This window comes from Balaenoptera musculus, chromosome 8, assembly GCF_009873245.2.
Source record: "Balaenoptera musculus isolate JJ_BM4_2016_0621 chromosome 8, mBalMus1.pri.v3, whole genome shotgun sequence".
Taxonomy (NCBI): Eukaryota; Metazoa; Chordata; class Mammalia; order Artiodactyla; family Balaenopteridae; genus Balaenoptera; species Balaenoptera musculus.
In genome coordinates this window covers 88,309,383-88,334,229 of record NC_045792.1, presented here as the reverse complement: position 1 = coordinate 88,334,229, position 24,847 = coordinate 88,309,383, and the positions used below count along the sequence as shown (strand labels likewise).

Genomic DNA, 24,847 nt, shown 5'->3' with positions numbered 1-24,847 from the left:
AGTTTATGCTATTGCAACAGTGTAGTTAACATTACACTGTTAACATTAACATTACATTAACATAACCACCTTTCCTTCTTAAAAATACTCCCACTTGGATGAACACTTTATGAACTTCCTCCTTCTAACCCTTACCAGATAGCACAAACCCTGTAAGGCAATACCACTGTTACACTGCAAATTGTATTCTCTGCATCACCATTCACATGTGCACTGAAACACTCTAAACTGTTCCAGTATCTGGTAGCACTTGCTTGGAGTCAAAATCAACTTCTTTTATTCCATTCTTACTTCAACTCCATCATGGGTCTTTTTCTGACACCTAAGAACTTACAGCTATAATCAGAGCTCCTAGTTGATTTCTTCTTTTTTCCTCCTTCCTTGCCCTGTATGGGGCTTAGTTAAATTCTGACTTCATTTCTTTGTATTTCCAATGTGCAAAAAAGTAGGATTGGGATTCTTGCCAAGGATTCACTATCCAATGCATAATGTTGTCTGTACAGGTTAGATTTTATGGTTGCAAATTACTAAGACTAATTTTTAAGTAGTTTAGCATAAAAATGCATTAGAATGACATCCAGTATATTATTGAAAGGCCATAAACACCGTAGAACCAGGAGAAGGCAGGGATAAGTGATCAGAGGTATTGGCCAATTGGGATAATGTTACTGGTGCTCCTGAACATTTGCCACTATGTGACTTTGCCCCCCAGGCATTCTCAACTGTGCCTCCTCTCTCTCAGAGACCTGCTGTACCGAAGCTGTAAGTGACCCTTGGCTTTTACCTCACTCCCTTATGATTCAAATTCTGGGGAAGGGAGGCACTATTTGACATGCTTGGAACACGTGTCACCCCTTTAGCTGCACAGAGATAACATCTGTCTTCCAAATTCTCCACAACCACACATTTGGCTTTAGTGGTTAGAAGGATTCCTCTGCTTTCCACCGAAATAGGAAAGATCTGATGGCCTAAAAAAACCCATACATTAGAGTCTAGACAATGACTTCCCCAACAAATCTGTCCTTCCTCCCATATTTCCATTAAAATATCCCCTCTAAACATAATTTGACTATTCTTTGTACAACCAAAACCTCACTCAAATCACTTCCTAAGGGATATAATCTAATGTTCAAAAATAACTGAATTCAATTTCAAGCTCAGATTTCTGAATAACTATCATTCTGTTATAATCCTGCCTCAATGTTATCTAATGTGTACTAGAAATTATAAGTATAATACAATGAAATACATGTGTAAAAGAATACAGATGAAAAAATTAAAAGAAAAGTTAAACACTTCTGAGATTTGATAAAAGGAAAAAGAAGTGGATGGTATGTTCTTCATTTCTGCCATGGTTCATGGAGTTTCAATAGTATTTGTTACTTAGGATTTTCTTCCTAAGTATGTTTTTTTTTTTTTTTCATGAACTTTGTTAGGTGAATAACCCAATTGTAATTCCTAGGGAAATGAGCTCTTGGTGATCCTGTCTGGAATGGTAAGGTATTTTTCATTAGCTTCTTCCTCAGGTGATTTTTTGTTTTCTTCCATTTTCTTCCATGTCTCCATAGTGTAGCAAAAACCTTTTTCCCTTTAGTTATCAGGATAATCGTCCAAACCAATATTGGAATCCTACTTTTGGTCTCTTCGGTGGAATGGGGAAACAGGAAAGCCTGTTGCAGTTTCAGTTACCAATTCAGGGTAGGCTGATTGTCATCTCTTTTGGAAATATTTTTCAAAGTTTTTTAAGCATGGGGCTCAGTGTTGCAGAGGCATAAAATAAATATATTTCAAGTGGGCCAGTAGGTCTAATATCAGAAGATGCCACCCAACTTCCCCAAATTTGTTTTAGAAACCATGACCACATTCCAAACCTAGAAATCTGTGAATGTGTTATTTTACAGGACAAAAAAGACTTTGCAGATGTAAGATTAAGGATGTTGCGATGGGAAGAGTATACGGTATTATCCAGGTGGGCCCAATCTAGTCACATGAGTCCTTAAACATGAAGAACATCTTCAGGCACAGAGAACCAGGGAGATGGCAATCTGAGAAGGAACCACCTTGACTCTCCTCCCTATTGCTGGCTTGAAAGATGGAGGAAGGGCCCACATGGGAATGAGTATGGGTGGTCTCTAGAAGCAGGGAAAATAAGGAAACAGATTCTTTCTCCCCTTGAGCCTCTAGAAAGACATGAAGACCAACTGATAGCTTGATTTTAGCCCAGAGAGATGTGTGTTAAACTTCTGACAAACAGAAGTGTAAGATAACATGTTTGTGTTGTTTTAATTCACTAATTTTGTAGTAATCTGTTATAGAGGTAATAAAAAAAACTAATACATTGGCTATAGGGAAAACTGCACATTTACAATTGCTAGTGAAGAGCGTGAAAAGAATGGTCTTCAGACTTGACTGCACATTAAAATCACCTGGAAAGCTTTTAATATTTGCAATGCCCAGAAACCAATGTCCAGCCCAATTAAATCAGAATTGCCAGGGCTGGAATCCAGGCAACAGTACTTTCAGAGCTCCCCTGATGATTCCAATGTGTAACCAGGTTTGGAAAAACACTCATACCTGGCATTTTGCAGAAGAGTATTTTAGCTGTTGATGCTATAACTGAAATATTAACAGATTGTTCCACAGTTCTCTAAGTGTTGGCTACTTCTGGATGAGGCGGTATATCGTAAAACAAATGAATCCCTCCTGTCAACAACTCGTGGTCTTATTTCAAAGATGCAGGCACCATTTTTTAGAATCAGTGTTTGTTTGCAGCGCATTTGATAATATAGTATTTTCTCAGAAACTTTCATTCTAAGCTCGAGTTCTTGAGTACGTGTTACGTGTTTCACATTTTTGACATGGGATTAAAATAATTTGATGGAGGGATCATTTTAACAAAAAGGGAAAGGACAAGCATTTGAAAAGTGAATGACCTCAAAATGGTAATGTATTTGGTGTATTTTAAAGGTTAAAATTCAGCCATCAAAATGGGCTACTCTTTGGAAAGAAAATATACTAGGTTTATTTATTCTTGATGAAAATAAACTTATATAGATGAAAATAAATATATTTTTAAAATATCTGTATTTTCTTCAGAAAGTACATTTATATTGTGCTTTATGCCTTTCAATTAACACAACAAAGAATTTAAATAGTGAAAACTGTGCCTTTTCTATTTGTATATTTATTTAACGTGAATTGAAAGTCCAATTGCCATAAATGTGATTTCATTGTATTACCACAAGATATCAGAGCTAGTACTATGGGAAAAAGGTAAATAACAGTTTAATAAACTGGTAGTATGGCGAGAATTATTCTGATGAACACTGGGCTGGAAGTTAAGTCACCTGGGTACTTATCCTGTTTCTATACTTGATTCACTCACTCGTAACTCTGAGAAAAAGAATCTGCCAAGTAAATGAGATATATTAGAACATATTCATAGGTTAAGTTTAAAATTCTATTATTTGAGGACTCAACATAACGTTAAAAGTAAAATACAGTGTTGTAAGAAAAAGCCACTAACGTAGAATTCCATATTCATCGAAATTATCCTTCAAAAGTGAGAGAGAAATGGAGGCTTTCTCAGACAAATGAGAGACTAAGGGAATTTATTGCTAGTAGACCTGCTCTGAAGGAAATGTTAAAAGTTCTTTAGGGAGCAGGAAATTATATACTTCAGAAATTCAGATGTACATAAAGAAAGAATGTCAGAGAAGAAATAAATGAAAATCGTTTTTCTTATTAATTGATCTAATTGATAACTAATTCATCAATCTAATTCATCAAAGTAATAATAGTAACAATGTATTGGGTGATTATACTATATGGGTAAGTAATAAAATGAATGACAGCAATGTTATAAGTGATGGGAGAGAAGAATTGGGGCTACTCTGTTATAAGGGACTTGCACAAACTGTGAAGCACAATAATATTATTGATAGTGGATTTAGATTAGTTGTGAATTCATATAGCAAAGTCTAGAGCAACTACTAATTTTTTTAAAAAAGAATAATTGATATACTGAAAGAGAACAGAGAATGGAATCATGCAAAATGCTCAATTAAAGCCAGAGAAGGCAGAAAATGAGAGAAAAAAAAAAGTGCAACTAAGAGAAAACAGGTGCTAATATGGTGATTATTAAACAAAATATATCAGTAATCACTTTAGATGTGAATGGTCTAAATACACCAATGTAAAGACAGAGGTTGTCAGAATGAATAGTAAAAATTTTAAAACCCACAAGCTAGAGCTATATACTGTCTCCTAGGAACTCACTTTAAATATAAAGGTGTAGATAGGTTAAAAATAAAGAAATGGAGAAGATAAAACATGATAACAATAATAAAAAGACAGCTGAGTAGCTATATTAATTTAAGATAAAGCAGACTTCAGAGCAAGGAATATTATCAGGGACAAGGAGAGACCTCTCATAATGTTAAAGAGATCAATTATCCAACAAGACATAACATCTTTAACATTTATGCATCTAAAGACAGGGTCTCAAAATCTGTGAGACAAAAACTGATAGAACTGCAAACAGAAGAGACAAATCCATAATATAGTTGGAGGCTTCAATACCCCTAATAAATAACTGATAAATCAAGCAGGCAGAAAATCAGTAAGAATATAGACCTGCATAGAACCATCAATAGGTTTTATCTAATTGACATGACAGAATATTTCATTCAACAAGTGCAAAATACACATTTTTCTCAAGCTTACATAGAACATTAACCAAGAAAAACCACATTCTGTGCCAAAAAAACACACCTGAACGATTTTTAAAAGAATATAAATCATAAAAACTATTTCCTCAGATCAAAATGGAGATAGACTAGAAATCAATAACAGAAAGATAACTCAAAAATCCCCCAAATATTTGGAAATTAACCAATACACATCTAATAACACATTGATCAAATAGGATTCAAGGTAAATTTTTAAAATATTTTGAACTAAATGAAAATACTAATGCAACTTATCAAAACTTGTGAAATATGGTGAAAGCAGGACTTAGAGGAAAATTTACAACATTAAATGTATAAATTAGAAAAATAGAAAAATCTAAACTCAAAATCTAAACCTCTACTTTAGGAAAGTAGAGAAAGAACAGTAATTTAAGCCTAAAGCAAGGAGAAGATAAGAAAAAGTAAAAATTACAGCAGATATCAAAGAAATTGAAAACAAGAAAACAATAAAAGAAATCAATTATATCAAAAAAGTTTAAAATAAAATGGCTAAATCTCTAGTCAGGCTAACAAAGACAAAAAGAAAAAAATACACATTACTAATATTGAAAAGGAAAAATGGATCATCACTTTTGATCCAATGGATATCTAAAGGAATATTAAGAGAAACTCTATGACCACAATCTGATAACAAATAAAATGGAACAATTCTTTGAAAGACACAGATTACCAGTACTCACATAAGGAGATACATATGATCTGAATAGGCCTATAGCTATTAAAGAAATTGAATCATTAATTTTTATAACTTTGCAAGAAGGAAAACATCAGGCCCAGAAGGTTTCAATAATGAATTCTACCAAAAATTTGAAGAAAAAACAATGCAATTGCTATACAATCTTTTGCAGAAGATAGATAGAAGCAGAGGAAATACTTCCTAACTCATTCTGTGAAGCCAGCATTACTCTAATATTAGAATCAGATAAAGACATTACAGCAAAGGAAAACTACAAATCAATAACTGTCATACACAGAGTTACAAAATCCCTGAACAAAATATTAGCAAATCAAATCCAACAATGTATAAAATAATTAAATACCATGACCAAGTGAGATTTATTCCAGGAATGTAATCTACCACATGAATAAGCTAAAAAAGACAAATCGTGATCATATAAATTGATGGAGAAAAATATTTTATTCTTGATGAAACTCTCAGCAAAATAGAAATACAGGGAAACATCTTCAACTCGATAAAGAACATCTACAAAAAACCTTAAGATAACATTTTGCTTAATGGTGAGAAACTGGCTACTTTTTTGCTAAAATCAAGAATAAAGCAAGGATATCTCCTCTCACCACTCTTATTCTGGAAGTACTACCTAGTGCAGTAACCAATAAAATGAAATAATGTCTCAAGAAAATAAAACAATTAATAAATTTAATGATTCCAAAAATGGTTAATAACCGAGCATAACAAGGTCCTGTTTTATTAATACATAAGTCAATTGTTTTCCTATATATCAGCAATTAAAATTGGAATTTGAAATTAAAAACACCACACCATTTATCATGGCCCTCAAAAATGAAATACTTAGGTATAAATCTAACAAAATGTGTAAAGGGTCTACATGTAGAAAACTATAAAACTCTAATGAAAGAAATTTTAAAAAATAAATAAATGGAGAGATGTTCTGTTTATGGATTGGAAAACTTAATATTTGTTAAGATGTCAATTATTCCCAATATGATCTACATATTCAGTTTAATCCTAATCTGATTCCTAGCAAGCTATACTTTGGATGTCAACAAACTGGTAACATCAAAGGAGAAAAGACTGAAAATAGCCAAAACAATGCTGAAGAAGAAAGTTGAAGTACAGACACTACCTGACATCAAGACTCACTATTGGAGGAGCTTCAATTTGGTGGAAGAGTAAGACGTGGAGATCACCTTCCTCCCCACAAATACATCAGAAATACATCTACATGTGGAACAACTCCTACAGAACACCTACTGAACGCTGGCAGAAGACCTCAGACTTCCCAAAAGGCAAGAAACTCCCCACGTACCTGGGTAGGGCAAAAGAAAAAAGAGAAAACAGAGACAAAAGAATAGGGATGGGACCTGCACCAGTGGGAGGGAGCTGTGAAGGAGGAAAGGTTTCAACACACTAGGAGCCCCTTCGCAGGCAGAGACTGCGGGTGGCGGAAGGGGGAAGCTTCGGAGCCATGGAGGAGAGCGCAGCCACAGGGGTGCGGAGGGCAAAGCGGAGAGATTCCCGCATGGAGGCTCAGCGCCGAGCAGCACTCACCAGCCCAAGAGGCTTGTCTGCTCACCCACCAGGGCGGGCGGGGCTGGGAGCTGAGGCTCGGGCTTCGGAGGTCAGATCCCAGGGAGAGGACTGGGGTTGGCGGCGTGAACACAGCCTGAAGGGGTTAGCGCACCACAGCTAGCCGGGAGGGAGTCCGGGAAAAAGTCGGGAGCTGCCGAAGAGGCAAGAGACTTTTTCTTACCTCTTTGTTTCCTGGTGTGCGAGGAGAGGGGATTAAGAGTGCTGCTTAAAGGAGCTCCAGAGACGGGCGCGAGCCGCGGCTGTCAGCGCGGACCCCAGAGACGGGCATGGGACGCTAAGGCTGCTGCTGCCGCCACCAAGAAGCCTGTGTGCAAGCACAGGTCACTATCCACACCTCCCCTCCTGGGATCCTATGCAGCCCGCCACACATGCCACTGTCCCATGATCCAGGGACAACTTCCCCAGGAGAACACACGGCGCACATCAGGCTGGTGCAACATCATGATGGCCTCTGCCGCTGCAGGCTCACCCCACATTCTGTACCCCTGCCTCCCCTGCCCCCAGCCTGAGTGAGCCAGAGCCCCCGAATCAGCTGCTCCTTTAACCCCGTCCTGTCTGGGTGGGAACAGATGCCCTCAGGCGACCTATACGCAGAGGCAAGGCCAAATCCAAAGCTGAACCCCATGAGCTGTGCGAAAAAAAGAAGAGAAAGGGAAACTTCTTCCAGAAGCCTCAGGAGCAGCAAATTAAATCTCCACAATCAACTTGATATACCCTGCATCTGTGGAATACCTGAATAGACAACGAATCATCCCAAACTAAAGAGATGGACTTTGGGAACAACGATATATATATGATTTTCTCCTTTTTCTCTTTTTGTGAGTGTGTATGTGTATGCTTCTGTGTGTGATTTTGTCTGTTTAGCTTTGTTTTACCATTGGTCCTAGGGTTCTGTATGTCCGTTTTTTGTGTTGGTTTTTTTTGTTTTTTTTCAGAACAGTTTTTAGCGCTTGTTATCATTGGTGGATTTGTTTTTTGCTTTGGTTGCTCTCTTCTTTCTTCCTTTCTTTCTTTCTTTCTTTCCTTTTTTTATTACTATTAAAATTTTTTAATAATTATTTTTTATTTTAATAACTTTATTTTATTTTATCTTCTTCTTTCTTTCTTTCTTGTTTTTCCTCCCTTTTATTCTGAGCCGTGTGGATGACAGCCTCTTGGTGCACCAGCCAGGCGTCAGGGCTATGCCTCAAAGGAGCCAAGTTCAGGACATTGGTCCACAGAGACCTCCCAACTCCACATAATATCAAATGGCGAAAAACTCCCAGAGATCTCCATCTCAACGCAAAAACTCAGCTCCACTCAACGACCAGCAAGCTACAGTGCTGGACACCTTATGCCAAACAACGAGCAAGACAGGAACACAACCCCACCCATTAGCAGAGAGGCTGCCCAAAATCATCATACGGCCACAGACACCCCAAAACACACCACCAGTCATGGACCTGCCCACCAGAAAGACAAGATCCAGCCTCAACCACGAGAACACAGGCACTAGTCCCCTCCACCAGGAAGCCTACACAACCAACTGAACCAGCCATAGCCACTGGGGGCAGAAACCAAAAACAACAGGAACTATGAACCTGCAGCTGGTGAAAAGGAGACCCCAAACACAGTAAGTTAAGTAAAATGAGAAGACAGAGAAACACACAGCAGATGAAGGAGCAAGGTAAAAACCCACCAGACCTAACAAATGAAGAGGAAATAGGCAGTCTACCTGAAAAAGAATTCAGAATAATGAGAGTAAAGATGATCCAAAATCTTGGAAATAGAATGGAGAAAACACAAGAAACGTTTAACAAGGACATAGAAGAACTAAAGAGCAAACAAACAGTGATGAACAACACAATAAATGAAATTAGAAATTCTCTGGAAGGGAACAATAGCAGAATAACTGAGGCAGAAGAATGCATAAGTGACCTGGAAGATAAAATAGTGGAAATAACTACTGCAGAGCAGAATAAAGAAAAAAGAATGAAAAGAATTGAGGACAGTCTCAGAGACCTCTGGGACAACATTGAATGCACCAACATTCGAATTATAGGGGTCCCAGAAGAAGAAGAGAAAAAGAAAGGGACTGAGAAAATATTTGAAGAGATTATACATGAAAACTTCCCTAATATGGGAAAGGAAATAGTTAATCAAGTCCAGGAAGCACAGAGAGTCCCATACTCTCTGTGGGATAAATCCAAGGAGAAACATGCCAAGACACATACTAATCAAACTATCAAAAATTAAATACAAAGAAAAAATATTAAAAGCAGCAAGGGAAAAACAACAAATAACACAGAAGGGTAACCCCATAAGGTTAACAGCTGATCTTTCAGCAGAAACTCTGTAAGCCAAAAGGGAGTGGCAGGACATATTTAAAGTGATGAAGGGGAAAAACCTACAACCAAGATTACTCTATGCAGCAAGAATCTCATTCAGATTTGACAGAGAAATTAAAAGCTTTACAGACAAGTAAAAGCTAAGAGAATTCAGCACCACCAAACCAGCTTTACAACAAATGCTAAAGGAACTTCTCTAGGCAGGAAACACAAGAGAAGGAAAAGGCCTACAATAACAAAACCAAATCAATTAACAAAATGGTAATAGGAACATACATATTGATAATTACCTTAAATGTAAATGGATTAAATGCTCCAACCAAAAGACATAGACTGGCTGAATGGATACAAAAACAAGACCTGCATATATGCTGTCTACAAGAAACCCACTTCTGACCTACGGACACATACAGACTGAAAGTGAGGGGATGGAAAAAGATATTCTGTGCAAATAGAAATCAAAAGAAAGCTGGAGTAGCAATTCTCATGCCAGACAAAATAGACTTAAAAAAAAAGACTATTACAAGAGACAAAGAAGGACACCACATAATGATCAAGGGATCATTCCAAGAAGAAGATATAACAATTGTAATTATTTATGAACACAACATAGGGGCACCTCAATACATAAGGCAAATAATAACAGCCATAAAAGGGGAAACTGAAGTAACACAATCATAGTAGGGGACTTTAACACCCCACTTTCACCAATGGACAGATCATCCAACATGAAAATAAATAAGGAAAAACAAGCTTTAAATGATACATTAATCAAGATGGATTTAATTGATATTTATAGGACATTCCATCCAAAAACAACAGAATACAGTTTCTTCTCAAGTGCTCATGGAACATTCTCCCGGATAGATCATATCTTGGGTCACAGATCAAGCCTGGGTAAATTTAAGAAAATTGAAATTGTATCAAGCATCTTTTCCGACCACAATGCTATGAGACTAGATAGCAATTACAGGAAAAAAACTGTAAAAAGTACAAACACATGGAGGCTAAACAATACACTACTTAATAACCAAGAAATCAATGAGGAAATCAAAAATTACCTAGAAGCAAATGACAATGGAAACAAGACGACCCAAAACCTATGGGATGCAGCAAAAGCAGTTCTAAGGGGGAGGTTTATAGCAATACAATCCTACCTTAAGAAACAAGAAACATCTCAAATAAACAACCTAACCTTACACCTAAAGCATTTAGAGAAAGAAGAACAAAAAACCCCCAAAGTTAGCAGAAGGAAAGAAATCATAAAGATCTGAGCAGAAAAAAATGAAAAAGAAATGAAGGAACGATAACAAAGATCAATAAAACTAAAAGCTGGTTCTTTGAGAAGATAAACAAAATTGATCAACCATTAGCCAGACTCATCAAGAGAAAAAGGGAGAAGACTCAAATCAATAGAATTAGAAACGAAAAAGGAGAAGTAACGACTGACACTGCAGAAATACAAAGGATCTTGATAGATTACTACAAGCAACTATATGCCAGTAAAATGGACAACATGGAAGAAATGGACAAATTCTTAGAAATGCACAACCTTCCAAGACCGAACCAGGAAGAAACAGAAAATATGAACAGTCCAATCACCAGCACTGAAATTGAAACTGTGATTAAAAATCTTCCAACAAACAAAAGCCCAGGACCAGATGGATTCACAGGTGAATTCTTTCAAACATTTAGAGAAGAGCTAACACCTATCCTTCTCAAACTCTTCCAAAATATAGCAGAGGGAGGAACACTCCCAAACTCATTCTACGAGGCCACCATCACCCTGATACCAAAACCAGACAAAGATGTCACAAAGAAAGAAAACTACATGCCAATATCACTGATGAAAATAGATGCAAAAATCCTCAACAAAATACTAGCAAACAGAATCCAACAGCACATTAAAAGGATCATACACCCTGATCAAGTGGGGTTTATCCCAGGAATGCAAGGATTCTTCAATATACGCAAATCAATCAACGTGATACACCATATTAACAAATTGAAGGAGAAAAACCATATGATCATCTCAATAGATGCAGAGAAAGCTTTTGACAAAATTCAACACCGATTTATGATAAAAACCCTCCAGAAAGTAGGCATAGAGGGAACTTTCCTCAACATAATAAAGGCCATATATGACAAATCCACACCCAACATCGTTCTCCATGGTGAAAAACTGAAACCATTTCCACTAAGATCAGGAACAAGACAAGGTTGCCCATTCTCACCACTATTATTCAACATAGTTTTGGAAGTGTTAGCCACAGCAATCAGAGAAGAAAAAGAAATAAAAGCAATCCAAATTGGAAAAGAAGAAGTAAAGCTGTCACTGTTTGCAGATGACATGATACTATACATAGAGAACCCTAAAGATGCTACCAGAAAACTACTAGAGCTAATCAATGAATTTGGTAAAGTAGCAGGATACAAAATTAATGCACAGAAATCTCTAGCATTTCTATACACTAATGATGAAAAATCTGAAAGTGAAATTAAGGAAACAGTCCCATTTACCATTGCAACAAAAAGAATAAAATATCTAGGAGTAAACCTACCTAAGGAGACAAAAGACCTGTATGCAGACAATCATAAGACACTGATGAAATAAATTAAAGATGATACAAATAGATGGAGAGATATACCATGTTCTTGGATTGGAAGAATCAACATTGTGAAAATGACTCTACTACCTAAAGCAATCTACAGATTCAATGCAGTCCCTATCAAACTACCACTGGCATTTTTCACAGAACTAGAACAAAAAATTGTACAATTTGTATGGAAATGAAAAGACCCCAAATAGCCAAAGCAATCTTGAGAAAGGAAAACGGAGCTGGAGGAATCAGGCTCCCTGACTTCAGACTATACTACAAAGCTACAGTCATCAAGACAGTATGGTACTGGCACAAAAACAGAAATATAGATCAATGGAACAGGATAGAAAGCCCAGAGATAAACCCACGCACATAGGGTCACCTTATCTTTGATAAAGGAGGCAAGAATATACAGTGGAGAAAAGACAGCCTCTTCAATAAGTGGTGCTGGGAAAACTTGACAGGTACATGTAAAAGTATGAAATTAGAACACTCCCTAACACCATACACAAAAATAAACCCAAAATGGATTAAAGACCTAAATGTAAGGCCAGACAATATCAAACTCTTAGAGGAAATCATAGGCAGAACACCCTATGATATAAATCACAGCAAGATCCTTTTTGACCCAGCTCCTAGAGAAATGGAAATAAAAACAAAAATAAACAAATGGGACCTACTGAAACTTAAAAGCTTTTGCACAGCAAAGGAAACCATAAATAAGACAAAAAGACAACCCTCAGTATGGGAAAAAATATTTGCAGATGAAGCAACTGACAAAGGATTAATCTCCAAAATTTACAAGCAGCTCATGCAGCTCAATATCAAAAATCCAAAATTTACAAGCAGCTCATGCAGCTCAATATCAAAAAACAAACACCCCAATCCAAAAATGGGCAGAAGACCTAAATAGACATTTCTCCAAAGAAGATATACAGATTGCCAACAAGCACATGAAAGGATGCTCAACATCCTTAATCATTCAAGAAATGCAGATCAAAACTACAATGAGATATCATGTCACACCAGTCAGAATAGCCATCATCAAAAAATCTGCAAACACTAAATGCTGGAGAGGGTGTGGAGAAAAGGGAACACTCTTGCACTGTTGGTGGGAATGTAAATTGATACAGCCACTATGGAGGTTCCTTAAAAAACTAAAAATAGAACTACCATACGACCCAGCAATCCCACTACTGGGCATATACCCTGAGAAAACCAGAATTCAAAAAGAGTCATGTACCAAAATGTTCATTGTAGCTCTATTTACAATAGCCAGGACATGGAAGCAACCTAAGTGTCCATCAACAGATGAATGGATAAAGAAGATGTGGCACATATATAAAATGCAATATTACTCAGCCATAAAAAGAAATGAAATTGAGTTATTTGCAGTGAGGTGGATGGACCTAGAGTCTGTCATACAGAGTGAAGTAAGTCAGAAAGAGAAAAAATAATACCGTATGCTAACACATATATATGGAATCTAAGAAAAAAAACCCAAAATTCATGAAGAACCTAGGGGCAAGACGGGAATAAAGATACAGACCTACTAGAGAATGGACTTGAGGATATGGGGAGGGGGAAGGGTAAGCTGTGACAAAGTGAGAGATTGGCATGGACATATATACACTGCCAAACGTAAAATAGATAGCTAGTGGGAAGCAGCCGCATAGCACAGGGAGATCAGCTAGGTGCTTTGTGACTACCTAGAGGGTGGGATAGGGAGAGTGGGAGGGAGGGAGACACAAGAGGGAAGAGATATGGGAACATATGTATATGTATAACTGATTCACGTTGTTATAAAGCAGAAACTATCACACCATTGTAAAGCAATTATACTCCAATACAGATGTTAAAAAAAAAAAAAGAAAAGGCATATGGCACCAACAAAAACAACAAAAAAATCCTAAGTGTGAAAGAACCACTAGTTGCCTGAAGGTAAAATAGAACTTTGGCAAAGATACGAGTGCTATAAAGAATATCAGCACTAATAAGGAAATACTTAGGTTTACATCATTTGCCCATATCATGGCCCTGTCCCAATTCATTCTTCCCTTTAAAATAGGTAGTTATAATCCTGTCCAAAAGACTCTGAATTTTAAATATGTGGTTTGCTGATTGACATTTATTTTTCTCTAAACTCAGTAAAATGGCTATAGAAATTGTACTTTGTGATATTTGAAATATTTTAAAATTTATTCATTCTCTGAGTAGAGAAATACATGGGTAAAGAAGAGAGATCCTGTATATAAATATAATACTAGTTTCAATTTGATCAAGAAGTTTCCACTTAACAGTAAAAGCCCTCCTTACCTCGGGTCCATATGGTACATATTCAGTTTCCCATATATTCTCATCAAAGAGCTGCCTAGTCAAATGCAACATTCTTTACAGATAATGAACTGGACTTTGCAACATGAATGATAAACAGGGGTTAGTTCAGTACTTTACATAATATAAAAGACAGTGAATAGAGACTAGATACTCTGCTTTAGACACTACTCTAAATACCAAGACATTTGAGTTATTAAACACTATATAACCAAAAAGAAGAGCAAAGTGAACCTGTTACAAATTTCTTATGCATGGGGGGAGGAATATTTACTAAAAGTGTTACTTTATCTGCAAAATTTGCATTGGATATTCTGATAGTTTCGTTAAAAGAACAAACTGCTATAAAAAGAAGAAAGTGGAATTATTTTATATAAGAAATTATGTTAGAGATACATGAATCATTAAAGATGTCGTTCGTGGTTTTTCATCATTCTTAAGTTTTTCAGATGTTAGTAATCCAGCAACTCTGATTGCTGCAGTAGCCCTCCTTGGCTTTGGGTCTGGAACCTCCAGAGCATTCAGGGTGTTTAGAAACCTTTTTTTCTCAGTTTTCCTAGACATTCATACTTCATATGAGTGTCTTTGATCGCACTTGGTCTTGAGCTCAAGATTTTATTTTTAATCCAACTCTGAGTACTTTAAAATTGAAGCTTTTAGAACAAATTAAATTGACTTCACATATAAAAAACGTTTTCCAACAAGTGTTGCCATTTATTTCAGATTTTCCATTTAGCAGGAATGAAATTGTCCAGTAGCTCTGTGTCTATTCTATTTGTAGTGGGTGTTTATGTCTAAGTGTGTACACTGCTTTCTTATCCTTTACATTTTTGAAAATTCAGAACTGCCAGCTTCTGGGAAATATTTCATCTACTTTTCCCCCCTGTAATCTAACAGCATCTTCTATAGGGAAAGTGCTTTAAATTTTCCATAGCACTAGCACCACTTGTCTTAAATGTTCTCTTGATAGCAGCACATGGTAACTCTTATTGACGGGTGAATGACTAAATTAAGTAAAAGTGAATGCTTGACAATAATTTTTTTCTGATTTACAATTTACCTGCATGAGATAATATTCAGAAAGACCAAAGAATTTTTTCAATGTAATTTTACCTTTCACAACACGATTTATAAATATAAATAGACACTATAGTGACTTCATTGGTGTTTGTTGTCTGTTGTTGATAAGAACTATGAATAGATGTTCACTAATAAATTCACAAATAGTTCTCTCTTTCTCTTCCATTTTTTCTTTCCTTGTCATATTGCATATAGAAGTGAACTTGTTGGTATTGCTAAATGAGTCACTTGATCCTGGTAAACTAGTTTGAGTTAAGATACATCCACTTTGGGAATGTTAATTTATTGGAGCAGGAATGTCCATTGATTTCACTCTGCAAATGAGGTGGTTTTCAGGACTGGAGAATATCATCACACACACACACATAATCATTGAGTATATTATTCACTTGAGTGTCAAAAGAATTATTTAAGCCTCATATTTTTAGAAATGACAGGACAACTTAATCACTAAAATAATACATATTTTCAAGAGAGCATGCCTATAAATATCTTAGATAAATGCATTATTAAGTAAATGAAATAATGACAATTTGCCATTATTATACCTTAGTAGAGCTTGTAAAATGAATGTCTTGCTTTTAGCACTATTAATAATTTACATCAGTAAGTTTATGTGAGACATTTTTGGCTTTAAGTAGTAATGCCAACAAGAAGTCTGCTTTGGGGTGGTGTGGAAGTGTGTGTGGGAGCAGTCACGTGGCTTTAAAACTACCCCCCCACACACAGGCCCCCCACCTGTATGCTGCTTTGGGGACCCCCAATGAGTCCTTAAAGCGCAGGATCCCCAATTCCCGGGTGGCGGCGCCAAGGCGCCGGAGGAGGCGCAGGAGGACGCGGCCCGGGCGGCCGAGGAGCCGCAGCTGCTGCACGGCGCCGGCATCTGTAAGTGGTTCAACGTGCGCATGGGATTCGGCTTCCTGTCCATGACTGCCCGCGCCGGGGTCGCACTCGACCCCCCGGTGGATGTCTTTGTGCACCAGAGTAAGCTGCACATGGAGGGCTTCCGGAGCCTGAAGGAAGGTGAGGCCGTAGAGTTCACCTTTAAGAAGTCTGCTAAGGGCCTGGAATCTATCCGAGTCACCGGCCCTGGTGGGGTGTTCTGTATTGGGAGTGAGAGGCGGCCCAAAGGGAAGAACATGCAGAAACGCAGATTAAAGGGAGACAGGTGCTACAACTGTGGAGGTCTAGACCATCATGCCAAGGAATGCAAACTGCCACCCCAGCCCAAGAAGTGCCACTTCTGCCAGAGCATCAACCATATGGTAGCCTCGTGTCCACTGAAGGCCCAGCAAGCTCCCAGCTCACAGGGAAAGCCAGCCTACTTTCGGGAGGAGGAAGAAGAGATCCATAGCCCTGCCATGCTCCCAGAGGCCCAGAATTGAGCCACAGTGGGTGGGGGCTATCCGTTTGTGATCAGAAAGTTTTGAGGAACAGGAATCAATCGGCAGAGCGGAGAAAGTGGGGGCAGGGTGGGTAGGGGCAGCTGGCACTGCCATATATCTCAGGCCGGGGGCCAAAGCGTCACCCCCTCTTCCCTCTTGGTGGGGGGAAGGGGTGAGGCAAAGAAACTCCAATCATGCTCTATCCAAATGCACGTGAGGGCTTTGGGGGGTAACCCTTCCTGCATGCTTTATCTGAGTCTCCACCCCCAGAATCTCCAGCTTTTGAAAGTGGCCTGGATAGGGAAGTTGTTTTACTCTTCAAGAAGGATATGGAATAATATTTCCTGTGCCAGAGTGAAAAGATTAAGCATGAGACCAGATTGATGGACCCAACCCACAAGCCACTACATTCTGTGGGAGGAAATATCTCAGGGGTAAGGCAGGGTTTTCCACATCTTGTCTCCTCACAACCTCCTCCTGGGATAGAGTGCTGACAGAACTGTCCCAAGCAGTGGGTTGTGATGATAGGCAAAAGGGGGGTTGAGGGAACAGCTGCAGACCTGTTGCTTCTAAGCTCACTCCCACCCCATTCTGGGCCAATACAATTTTATTTATTTGCTCCCTTGGATGACTGTACCTTGGGTCCCACTTTCTCCAGGATGCCAAGTGCACTAGCTGTGTGCGAATGACGTATCTTGTGCATTTTAACTTTTTTTTCATAATATAAATATTCTGGTTTTGTATTTTTATGTATTTTAATCTAAGGCCCTCATTCCTGCACTGTGTTCTCAGGTACGTGAGCAATCTCAGGGATAAGTCGGCAGCAGCTCCGGGTCTGCACAGCGGGAATACTTTTTGTTGCTCTATCACCAGAGAGAACAACTATTTGGAGCGTATAGCCTATTGAACTACCTCATTTTTGCCAATTAGAGCTGGCTTTTCTGCCACAGTGTCCTCTTGAAACCCCTCCATCTTCAATGTTTCATGGGAGACTAGGTTTTAACTGGGTTGCCCCATGACTTGGTCTCCTTCTACTGAAAGATTGGAAATTGGTCTGAACAGGAAAAGGTGGTACAGAGAGGTTAGGAGAGGCTGGGCCAGGTAAAAGGTGCAGAGAGGGGAAGCCAAGATTAGGCAGAGGTCATCTGTATGTGTGATAAAGGATTCCTGTTCCAGACCTCTAATCCCAGGGCATAGAACTCGCTTTACATACCAGGTCCATCCTTCACTGGATTGGGCTAGGCCTAACATACACAACAGGGTGTATTGTATGTGTTTTTGTAAAAACTGTGAGTTGGTAAGGACAGGTTTTAAGAATGATATCTCTGTACCCATCTTGAGCTGCCCAGGGATGGATATATGAAGCAAGGACAAGATCCTTAATCTTTAACAATTCTGGACTTTTCCTCCTTGGTTTCCAGAGAGACCATCAGTGATGGCTTCTTTGTGGTTCCCAGAGCCAGTGTCCTGCCCTGCTGCAGCAGTAATTAGTGTCATGGTAGCTAAAGGAGAAAAGGGGGTTTCGTTTACATGCTGTGAGATCACTGCAAACCTACCTCACTGTGTTGTAACGGGGCAAATGCAATAGAACGCATTGGGTGATGTGTGTCTGATCCTGGGTTCTTGTCTCCCCCAATTGCTGCCCCCCTCTAGTTATTGTATTTGTCTGGGCTTCGTAGGACTTCACAAGTAGCTGATTTGGTGATTGCTAGGTGGCCTAGTTTGTGTAAATATAATGTGTTGGTCTTCTCCATGTTCTTTTGGGGTTTTATTGTTTACAAACTTCTTTTTTATATTGAGAAAAATAGCCAAAGCATCTTTGACAAAAGGTCTGCACCAGCCAAAAAGATCTGAAACATAAACTTGGGGGCCCCGCTTCTTGAAGTGGGAGGTCTTGAACTACACTTTCTTTTGTGTTCCCCCTCCCCTGTTTCCTATTTTGAACAAGATCTTCTGTCCTAAAAACTGTATTCCTACCCCCTCTTCTTTTCCCCTTCGTGCCCCCCCGAAATAGTCCATACACTTATATGTTTAATTTGTGGGGTGTCTGTGATTAAATGACTTGTGCAAAAATCCTGAAGAAGCTAAGAACTCACCATCCCTTGTTCTCAATCTCCTGAGTCATGACCATTCCTTGATTTGATTCATGCCAAACAGACTGCTGTCTTTGGATGGATTAAAACCTCCTTTAATCTCTAATCCTAGGGTAGAGAGGAGCAACGAGGGGGCCTTCCATGTAGAAGGTGGGGTTGGGAGACCACGAAAGGAAAGATGAATGTATAGCCAAGTCACTCAGGAACTTTTATGCAGGTGCAAGAAACTTATGTCAAAGTGGCCACAAGATTGTTTAATAGGAGACGGACGAATGTAACTCCATGTTTACTGCTAGAAACCAAAGCTTTGTGTGAAATCTTGAATTTATGGGGAGGGAGGGAGGGTAGAAAAGCATGTACCTGTTCTTCATCCCTTCCCCTCATTACTGAACTGCAGGAGACTAAGCCCCCTTGGGCTTTGGCGACCCCATCTGGGCAGTGTTTATTTGTTGGTTGATTTTGCTGTGCCAGGTACTTCCTTTCCCATTTGCTATCATTTTGTAACACACATGCTGACCCTTTTCCCTTCCCCTTCTTTTCCTTGGGAAAATACAATGAATAAAGACTTATTGGTACCGAAAAAAAAAAAAAACAAAAAAAAAAAACAACAAAAAAAAACAAAACAAAAAAAAAAAGAAGTCTGCTTTGGAAAGCTTTGTAATTTCTAAAGATCAGATTTTGTTATTGATGTAATTTGATTCACTGGAATCTCATTTTACAGTGGTGCAAGGACAAGGAAAGGAAAAAAAGTAATGACTATGGAAATAGCAGGCTTGGGTAAAGCAAAAAAATATACAAAATACATTTAATGTGTTCTTCATTGGAAGCAATAGTAATAGATGCTATTTTCCATAAATTATGAATCTAACTAGAAGAGGGAAACTGGGCTTTACTTGAGGCCAACCTAAACTAAGCCTTTGCGACTAAGGAGATCTTAAAGCTATGCAAATTGTGTGTGTGTGTGTGTGTGTGTGTGTGTGTGTGTGTGTCTACTCTCAAGAGCTTAGATTCCTCTGATCCTCCTACTGTAAGTAGGAAGAGGAGACCTGTGGAAATTCCTTCAGCTCGCTTCCTCCTTCCCCATGTTTTAGTCTTCCCACATATAGTATTTGCTGATTTAAATGGAAATTTATATTCATTGACATGGATAGACAGTTCTGATATACAAGGGGAACTTTAATAGTGGACTCACATCAGACATCAGTAATGGAACCACACATAATGTGTGAGCATATGTTTATGCACAGATAGCCTAGAAAAATACCCATGAAACTTCATAATAGTTGTCTCTGAAGAGGACCTTAGGGTCTAAGAAGAAAAAAGTGGGAGAAAGGCTTAGTTTTTTTTCTTTTTTTACCTTTTTAAATTTTTTAAAATTTTGTAATATTTAAAGGTATTACCTGTTCAAAAGCTCATGTGCTGAAATTGTTTGTGTGTGTGTGAGAGAGGGAGAAGGAGAGAGAGAGAGAGAGAGAATATTACAGCCTAATGCTTCACTGGTGAAAAGAAACTATTCATTGTAAAAACTGACTAGCACACATTTAAAGTTTGCCTCTTCATATTAAAGGCCCAAATGTTACATACTAAATTTGGTATTTAAAAATATTAGTTTGAGTATATACACTACAATTTCCCACATTCTTCTCCATTTATCTCTTGGTAATTCTCTTCCAATTCTCTGTTGGATACAAATACCAAGAGAATAACTTGGTTTGACATGCAGAAGAGATTTGCAGAAATCAGTTTCTTTTGAGATGCTCACTTCTCTCTGGTAAGATGATAAATTGTCTGCACATCTGGCCAGTAATTTCATTTTCTTTCCTCCCATTGAAAATATTGAAGTTACTCAATCCTCACAATCATTTCCATTTGGACACTGTATCAAAGACTTTGAAAAGATATATAAATATTGCTCAGTAGTGAGTGTAGATAGAAAAACATTACTGTATTTGAATATTGAGTATGGTCTAGAGAAAATTCAACAGTTATTTCAAGTGGGCAATACAAAATGAGAAGACAAAAGGAATTCAGGCAAATACCACCTATGAGAAGAAATATTTTCTTTAACTCAAATAACAGAATAATTTTAACATTGTGCTGGGCATATAATCTATTAGGAAACAATTTACATGATAACTCATTCCTTTCCAGGCACAGGCACCAAGGGATCTTGACAAGATTGCTTGGTAGGGGTGTTCACTGATCAGCTGAAAGGCATGTTGCCCTGAATCAGGAAACTCTGACAAAATTCTGTTTCTGAATGGGATTGTGGCACCCTGGACAAGAAAGACGAAACATTAAAAGGTTGTTCAGCCAGTGGGCAGAGAAGGAGGAGCAGAATGGTTGTAAACAGGCCTGCATCTTCCCCAAAAGAGAAGCTCACCTGGAGTTATGAGATTATTTACCGAAAACAGTGCAGTGACTGTTATAGTGAAATGACACCTTCTGGTCTTGGGACCACTCTCAGGTGTTAACAAACTGTAGCCTTTAAGGTTAGGTAGGTTCTACTTTTGTTGGACCTTAGAGCAACAGCGGCAATAGAAATAACTAACATACATTGAACGTGCCCATATGCTAATCACTTGAAAAACATTATCTCATTTAATCCTCATAAGACGCTCTTAAGGGAGTGCTGTTATTACCTCCATGGTACAGATGAGGAAACCAACACACAGAGAAGTTAAGCAAATTTCACAGAGTCTACATGATGAAGAACTGATGGACTAGTAGTCTTTGTCCAGAATGAATACCCTACATCACTATGCTCTACTGGTATTTGGTAATTCCCAAGTTGAAAAACCTGAGTCTATACACCTCATATGCTTACAAGTTGCAGTCTAACCTGAGAGCAACAGGTTCTTTCAGCTGACCTGATAATTCTTAAGTAGAATAAACTCATTGGCCAAAGATTGGTGTTTGTAGATAAGCTGATCTACCATTCGAACTTCAGCCTCATGTATTTTCAGATTGACTAGGGTTGCACCTAACTCTTTGTATCTCCACCTGAGCCCAACCTGCACTGCAGCTATGACCAGATCTTAGCTGATCAACCTGGACACCCCTATACATTACAAGTCAAAGCAAAAGGAGAGATGTGTGCCCTAAACTCTCTCACTTATAGAATTTGGCCAACATTTATGGAATCCAAACATGATATAATTTTGTGCCTGGGGAATTTTTGGTAATATTGTCTCAGAAAATAAAGATGGTGGAAGTTCTTGACTACTTTTTTTTTAATGATGATCCTTCTCTCATGAGGGAAAAAGATGGATTTGAACATACACCACTAGAAGCTCATGATACTCCATGATTTAGACTACATTCCCCAAACATCATTTATTTGTTGCAACAAGGGTAGGAAACTAAAGCACAGAATATATTAAACATTTTTAAAAATATATGTCATAATAATTTTGCATGTTTGTCACTTGGAAATAATTCAGTCAATCTCTCATACATAAAAAAGGGAGACTTGTTCACCAAATTCGGTGGGGGAAAAAATGACCAAAGTATAGTCACAAAGTTCTATTGAAGTTGAATCTCTCTCATCCTTCTTCCTAAGATGGAAGAAGAAGTCTATACTTCAGAAAAAAAACTAAAGAAGGAAGTCTTACCAAAAGACTGCCAAGAAGCCAGTGCAAGTACAGTTACTAATTAATATTATCATAATTAGAATTTTATAAATCCATTTTGACTGATTTCCTGGCAGTTTGACCATTTCACACATGACATTATAAAAAGAATAAATTAATTAAGACTTTAGGCAAGAAGAGGGTAGTGTTTTTTTCAAAAAGTTAATTGGAAAAATTTAATTAATAAGCATCAAGAGCACTGTACATGGATAACTGATGCTTAAATTATGATATTTTAAATACTTTTCTCAGAAAAGGTTAGTGATCTTTTTTCTGGGAAATGCGGAGATCCAGCTGTAAGCATTAATGAAGCCATTCTAGGTTAAGACAGTTTAGTTAATGTTAATAGCTAAACAGGTGTTCATATTTCATCTACATAAGGTGGACGGTGGACTTCATGTATTACAGAATTTCAGCAAAAATTCCATGAGATAATTTAAAGGAATGTCAAATTTTTTGAAGGCAAACTCATAAAACTCTACATGGGGATCGCTTTTTTTGCTTCACGTGTATCTGACTTGAAAATATAGACAATTTCTCTTTCCTAATTCCTTGGAAAAAAATTTCTGCAATAAGTCACGTGTCTTCTTTCCTATGAGTGTGTTGTTTTTAAGAAATAACAACCATGTGGTTACTTTCCCAAAGTTGATAAATGTCTATCAAAAACATCATAATTTGCAAGGAAAAAGTTGTTTTTCAAAGGCTGCCAAAACAGGAGAGAAATCCCTTAAAAAAACAATTCATCAATATATGTGACATTTCCCAAAGAATAGAAAATTAAAACTCACAATTTAATTTTTAATATAAATATGACTCAGTCTGCACTGAAGTCATCATGGAAGTTTTATTAATATTTTTAAACAACAACAGCAGCAGCAAACAAAAACCTAGAAGGCACTGTAACCTAATAAATTCTGTGAGGATCCAAATAGAATTCTAGCCGTAAAAAAGAACTGATTCACATACTAACATTTATTAGATGTCCATGAAAATATATGGGTAAATAAATAAAGTGGCTGAAGAAGTTTAAGCAGTTGCTCTTGATAAAAAGACTTATAAGCTGCAGACCTAAATTAGAATCTGATGTTTTCCAGCTAATCCCCTCTATACTCCCCTATATTTAGAGGCAGTACAGCTTTATATCTATAGAAAAAAAAAATCTACCCTTAAGTTAACCCTAAATTAAAAAAAAATTTTTTTTTTCATTTAAGGAGGTAACTATCATGTCAATGCTTTACTCTGAAAGTAATAATTAAAAGAGAAGATCTGACCTTTTTTTTTTTCTGTCTTTTTAACAAAAGTCTGTAATTCATTACTGGTTGTTGAGAGAAAACTCTTTTTCACAAATTAATGATGCATAATAAATATGCAAAATAAATATAAAATAAATGATACAATTAGAAGTGTCATCTTTTTGGAAAATCCAATGATATAATTGATTGCAGCATAGACAATCAATGGACAATAAAACTGTTAGGCAGAGGAGACCTTCAAGAAGACAGAGGAATAAGACCTGGAGATCACCTTCCTCCCCACAAATACATCAGAAATACATCTACATGTGGAACAACTCCTACAGAACACCTACTGAACGCTGGCAGAAAACCTCAGGCTTCCCAAAAGGCAAGAAACTCCCCTCGTACCTGGGTAGGGCAAAACAACAAAGGAAAAACAGAGACAAAAGAATAGGGACAGGACCTGCGCCTCTGGGAGGGAGCTGTGAAGGAGGAAAAGTTCCCACACACTAGGAAAGTCCCTTCACTGGCAGAGACAGGGGTGGCGGGGGGGAAGCTTCGGAGCCACAGAGGAGAGAGCAGCAACAGAGGTGCAGAGAGCAAAGTGGAGAGATTCCTGCACAGAGGATCGGTGCCGACCAGCACTCACCAGACCGAGAAGCTTGTCTGTTCACCAGCTGAGATGGGTGGGGGCTGGGAGCTGAGGCTCAGGCTTCAGATGTCAGATCCCTGGGAGAGAACTGGGGTTGGCTGCGTGAACACAGCCTGAAGGGGCTAGTGCACCACAGCTAGCTGGGAGGGAGTCCGGGAAAAAGTCTGGACCTACCTAAAAGGCAAGAGACCATTGTTTTGGGGTGCGCGAGGAGAGGGGATTCAGAGCACCGCTTAAACGAGCTCCAGAGACTGGCGTGAGCCACGGCTATCAGCATGGACTCCAGAGACGGGCATGAAACACTAAGGCTGCTGCTGCAGCCACCAAGAAGCCTGTGTGCAAGCACAGGTCACTATCGACAACACCGCTCCCAGGAGCCTGTGCAGCCCGCCACTTGCCAGGGTCCTGTGATCCAGGGACAACTTCCCAGAGAGAACACACGGTGCACCTCAGGCTGTTGCA

At 38.2% G+C, this 24,847-nt stretch overlaps 1 protein-coding gene across 1 annotated transcript; it reads left to right on the top strand.

Annotated features, from left to right (window-relative positions):
• The first annotated feature begins 1,652 nt into the window (after nucleotides 1–1,652).
• LOC118899562 (protein lin-28 homolog A-like) lies at nucleotides 1,653–16,773 on the top strand. Its single transcript, XM_036861334.1, has 2 exons — nucleotides 1,653–1,698; nucleotides 16,166–16,773. Exons 1-2 carry the CDS (start codon nucleotides 1,653–1,655, stop codon nucleotides 16,771–16,773), a joined length of 654 nt encoding a protein of 217 aa, XP_036717229.1.
• Nucleotides 16,774–24,847: the final 8,074 nt, after the last annotated feature.

Bases quoted from the DNA above. Each gene is read 5' to 3' on its own strand.
- LOC118899562 (XM_036861334.1), top strand. From the start codon at position 1,653: ATGGGGAAACAGGAAAGCCTGTTGCAGTTTCAGTTACCAATTCAGG. The intron at 1,699-16,165 runs GTAGGCTGATTG...GAGTCCTTAAAG, and splicing joins GTTTCAGTTACCAATTCAGG to CGCAGGATCCCCAATTCCCG.